The 5809-nt window shown below is 37.7% G+C and overlaps 1 protein-coding gene across 1 annotated transcript in view; it reads right to left on the reverse strand.

The window, feature by feature from the left end:
- COMMD10 (COMM domain containing 10) overlaps positions 1-5324 on the reverse strand; it is a gene marked incomplete at both ends in the record, with an annotated part of 5765 nt that extends 441 nt beyond the window's left edge. Inside the window, 3 exons of the mRNA XM_010155437.1 lie at positions 2364-2519; positions 4283-4393; positions 5250-5324. Of these exons, the coding sequence (XP_010153739.1) occupies positions 2364-2519; positions 4283-4393; positions 5250-5324 (342 nt within the window). The remainder of the gene's footprint in view (positions 1-2363; positions 2520-4282; positions 4394-5249) is intronic.
- Positions 5325-5809: the final 485 nt, after the last annotated feature.

Genomic DNA, 5809 nt, shown 5'->3' on the forward strand with positions numbered 1-5809 from the left:
TCCAACCCAACCCATTCTATGATTCTGAGACCTGGCATAATCTTTTTATGTACCGAATACTGGTTCTGTGAGAAAAGTGAACAGCACAAATCATTAACTTACACACAGCCATGTAAATATCTACCTACACCCAGAGCGTATTTATAGGGTCAGTTGTTTTACATGTTATATCCATATATACGTGTTCCAGAGAGTATTAATAATCAGATACACATCTCTTTTTACAAAGAAATAAGTTAATATAATCTCTAAATCACTCTAAAAACCTAAATTGCAAAATTAATTTAAAAAGCTAGCACTGTGGTCTAAGCATTTTTCAGGACTCTTGACCTTTTTTTAAACTTTAATTCAAGATGCTGATGAAAGTCTACAGCAGGTTAGCCACTATAAAAATGTATCACAAGTAAGAGACTATTCTGCCCATTACTTTTCAAGGCATAGAAAAATAATACAGTAAATACGTGCTAATACACAATTACTTATAGAATACAGAAGGAGATAATGAAATGATCATGCAGTCATCTACAGCACTCGTAAGACATTACAAGGAGATTAAGACTGTAAGGAGATAGCTCCTTACGAAGTTCTTTTTCCATTATTCCATGCAATTTCTAAAATATTTTACCTTCATGTGCCTTGTTAGCAGAATAAATACTTTATTTAGCAATTAGCACTGTGAATTGAGGCTTTCAGTTATGGAAACGTTCTCTTGAATTCTGAGTTCTTCACTCAATTAAAGTCTACAGAATGAAGATCTTTTCAAAGCCTCACAGAACTGCAGACAGGAAAAGAAAGCAATGTCACCCCCAAACTAGGTCACAGAAGGACCACAGGTGTGTATGGTACAAGCTCCAAATAAGAGATGATAAAAGACATTTGTAACCGTTTCTCACCTGCTGAAGACCCAGCAGTAAAATATGTATTAGTGCACAGTCTGTCTGAAGAAAATTCTCAGACAGCTGCTTTGTAGGGTATTTTCAGAACTGCCTTCCATTCTGCACACATACGCTGCATTCTGAAAAGTTAGCCTTACACCTGTGATTTCACTTGGTTTTCTAATTACTCACCTCCTTCAAGGGACAGTCACACTTGCCTATATACTCGCTGTATTGCTGACCACTTAAACTTTGGGACTTGTCTGCTTGGCACTGGTGAATATTATCTCAAAAAGACAGAAGCCCAAAATGTCTTGCTCAACTCTGATTTTCTTTTTCTTTGCATACGTACATTATCAGTTATTTACTTGGTTAGGTCCGTGAATTCCTCTAATTTTGCAAATGAAAATTTTAGAAGTACTGTGTCTAAAATTACCCAGTTTTACAAAGGATCAAGTTTCTACACTTTGGAAAAAATCACCTGTGATGCACTACTGAGTATCTTTAGTCTGCTCCACAGACATATCTTGTGTTCTCATTTCACAGCTAAATTTTCACACAAAAATGCACGTTTCACAGCTAAATAAAACTGTAGGTTTATTTAGGTGCAAACCTGCTAGCATAAATTATGTTGCTCTACTTCTGTCAGTGTATCATGTGTACCTTACATACAAAATTTATTTTCTATGTATATTTTACTAACCAAATCATAAAGTAACAAACTGACTCTTATCCCAAGTGCACATATAACAACAATAAGAATAAAGCAAGGATAATTGAGTTAGTATTCCACAATTCTTTCCAACAGTTTGATCCTGGCTGACACTGATGTGTTCTCTACACATCTTCTAATGCAGCTGAAGGCTTATGATGAATCAACAGAAGGACGTTATTACACCTTCTCCTAGACGCAGACATTTATGTCTGAAGACACAATGAGACTTCCACAGCACATACCACAGTTTGAATTGGTAACAGGCACATGTGAAACAGGATTGTTATGCCATCATAGAAAAGCATCTCAGAAGCGTGACAAGCATCTCACAAAAAATGTACCCCCCAACTACCTTACAAAATTAAAGATGGCAGAAGCTTAGATACACTTTAGGTACAGAGAATCAACACCCTGATGAGCTAAACCACCACAAGCAGTGTTCATGAGCACATCCTACCCTTGCCCTGTCATAAAGCGTGTTCACAAACATATCCAAAGGGTATGAAGGCTGCATTACTTTACACTGCTAACAGGGCACACAGGTCAGGTTCCAAGTTACAGCAGTTCAGCTAACAAGTAACATCCCTTTAAGTCAATGGGACTCCACTGCCCTGGTCACATCTACCTACTACAAGCACCCTTTTCATTTTCCAGCACTTTGGCGTTTCACAAACTTTGTATCTTAGTTTAAACACCTTGCTTTAAAACAAACCTAACAGCTTTATTCTCTCTAAACAAAAAAAAAACCACACCAAAACCACACCACACATTACCTTCTGAGGGTTCAAAACCCTCTGCCTGAACTTTTCAATCGTATCTTGACCTGCAGCCGCCCATGCACTGGCAAATGCTTCGGCTTTGTCTTCATCCAGGTGAATGCTTTGCAGCTGTTGTTGCAAGGAAGGGGGCTTCAAATTATGATAGACTGCCTGTTAAAAGGAAAAATAACTGCAGTTGTCCAGTACTGCTCTACAAGTTGTGACAGATACATTCTACCACAGACGGCCATCACGTTCACACAACATTTCTAGCAGCAACTCTACGGTGGGACTGCAAGCATGCTGCTCATCTTAACCCTCAGATTATGAAGAGAATAGTGCAACTATCTCAATTGTTATCTCAAAACACAACATTACAAATGAGCCTTCTCCAGATAAAAAAAATATGAAAAATGCATATACAAGCTAGATCTGAGTATATGTATGTTTCCACTGCACGTAATGCCAAAGCAGCTACCACTGAAAAAAACGCTGGGCTTCGAAGTCAATTCTGACTGTGAAGACAGGGTGACTCTTCCAAAAATCACACTGTTCAACCAAGCTTGAACTGTGAGGTAATAATCTGAAAAGGTAAGACAGGGTGGCCATGAAAAGGTGAGTTATATATAACTTCCCTAATGCCATCAATTTTTCTAGTAAACAGTCTATATAGTATGCTGATCTCCACTTTGATAGGACTCTGTCAGCACCAGGGCAGGGGATAAAAGAAAGAAAAAGAAACAACACATGCAGCAAAGACCACGGAGCAGTCTTATTATCTGTAACATTCCCATAGACCAAAGCGCTGTTAAAAGCTACCCTCTGACAGAGCAAGCAGCTACTCTATTAAGTGTAGCTATCAGCAGCAACAAAGAGTCCTCATACAAGAAGTATTCCATCTAGGAGCCTACTTTGGGCAGATATTAAAATCCTTCCTTTTTTTTTTATCTTTAATGCAAAATAATTAAAGTCCTACAGGACACCAAATTGCTTTTTATATTCATGATCAATACCTATCACATAAATGATGCAGCCTGACGAAATTAGTGCCAGGAAATAAAACTGGAAAGTTTGCTGTTTGGCTGAGATCAAAATTCAAAATTCCAGTCTGGATGTGACCAGATGTGTTTTATTTGGAGTTTTTTGGTGGATAGGAGCCATGGGGAGGACTGTTTGTTTTCTTTCTAGTGCTGTGGAATGTGTTAATTAAGTGAACTAATCATGAGCTGACATGTTTAAGAAAAGACAAGATGCAAATCCCACAACAGAGGTCAGCTGCATGCTCTCTGCACCACAATTGCCTGAAAGGCGTAACTTCGTGGCTGTGACAACTTCTACAAAAGTTACATATTTACCAGGTAATACATTGGCTTCCCAGTCTCAGCAGCAGTATGCTGCAGAACTATAAAACCCTCTCTGTTCACAAGATATTTAGCCCTACACCTTGCAGTCACCTACTCATTCAGACACCAGAGGTACATCTGGTGCACCTCTTCACCTAAGCACAGACTGCTCCTGTGCCTGAAAATTTTCCATAACTGACACTTGATGTAACTTCAGCAGCGCCCAACAATGTCACCTAATATTTTCCTTATGGGAATTAAAAAATAAGAAAAGCATGGCTGTCTTGCTTATAATGAGTAAGAGAAGACTACATCTCGTGATTATCAACGCTTCTCTCCGAGTCATGCAGCGCTCACTTCCACCAACTATATTTACATTAGCTGGAAACTCACTCCACAAATGCAACGAGTCCAGTCCAAATCAGGAAGGCACGCAAACAAAAGCAATAAAATAATGCCTCCAAAACATACATAATACACTACAGATTCAAGTTAAAAAGGAATTAGTGAAAACATGTCTTTTGTATTTTTGAAATCTACAATCGGATAAATATATATATTTATAAATTCATAAGGATAGAAACAATGTACCTGTTCCAAAATGAATGATATAGCTTCAAGAACTAGATGAAGATCCTGCTTTTCCAGCGAAAAAGCTATTTGAAGTTTTTCTTCTTCCTCTTCACTGAAGCTGCTTTCAGACTGAAGCACAAAAAGTATTAATCCTAACATTCCATTTAGCAACTGAGAACATGCTTGTCAAAACACACACTTTCTCCCAGTTTTTATAAACACAGTGGCTGTCCAGTTGTTTCTAAACAGAAATAACAAAGTAAAGCTCTTTTCCAACAGAAATGCAAAGCAACTCCTCTCACTGATGTTCAAAATTAAAAGCTAACACTACCACATGAGAATTTATCACCATGACTTGAACAATGTAACAAGAAAATGCTTTCTCTTCCCACCCAAGATTTGAGTTGGACTTGAATCTATAGCCTACTGGATCATTGAAGATTACTGAGAATGTGCTGTCTTTTAAAATACAGCAGTTATATTTATTATACAACAGCAAATTGAGCAGTAATTTAAATGCAGCTATTGCCATCTTTTAAAACTTAATTACTAACAAATTATGCTACAGACACCAAAACACAGTATGTAGACCACTTAGCAATCCAAAACTGCTAAGCTACACAAAAAAGCAATTGAGCTGTCAGAATAAACAAAATGAGGCAATTACACCAAAACTTCAATGATGGCAATGTCTGTAACAAGAGTATCGAAATGCAAACGTTATTTGAATCACTAGCTGTCAGAAGGAAATACAGAGCTCTGAGTATCTGCTTTCTTAAAGCACCTGAGTTCATTTAAAGTTTCCAGTGATTCAACATGCCCTAGAGTCAGGTGCTGTGGAAAGGCCAGCTGAACGATTCATGGGAATGATGAAAGAGATCACTCCAGCTCATGTAAATGCTAATTAAAATCATCAAGAGCTACTAAACTACTACTAAGATACATAGATAGATGGATAGATACGGTGGTGGCAATTTCCAGTTACCAAAGATGGTATCAAAGCAACACAACTGAGAAAACCTTCTGCAATAACAGCAGCATCCAAGCTAGTAGTTTTGACCTGAAGAAAATCAGCAATTGAATCAACTAATCAAAACAATCCTCACAGTCTCAGAATTATGACCTTCAATGCATCTGTATTTTCTATCCATCCTGCTCCTAACCTGTAGTATTTTAACATTTAATTTATATGTGTGTATAGAAAAAAAAGTCTGTATTTCTTTTTCTATTTTATTCTAAACATGAAAACAAAGGAATAAACAAAATCTGACACTGAGTCAACAAAATTTCTGTTTTAGCATTTATCTCACAGTTTTCCCTTTAGTACTAATGCCAAGGTTAGATTTAGTCTTAATTTTGCCACATAAGGGGGCCTTTTTACAAGGGCCTGTAGTGACAGGACAAAGGGTAACGGGTTTAAATTGAGACAGAATCATAGAATCATAGAATGGTTTGGGTTGGAAGGGACCTTAAAGACCATCTAGTTCCAACCCCCCTGCCATGGGCAGGGACACCTTCCACTAGACCAGGTTGCTCCAAGCCTCA

This window comes from Eurypyga helias, unplaced genomic scaffold, assembly GCF_000690775.1.
Source record: "Eurypyga helias isolate BGI_N326 unplaced genomic scaffold, ASM69077v1 scaffold27137, whole genome shotgun sequence".
Classification (NCBI taxonomy): Eukaryota; Metazoa; Chordata; class Aves; order Eurypygiformes; family Eurypygidae; genus Eurypyga; species Eurypyga helias.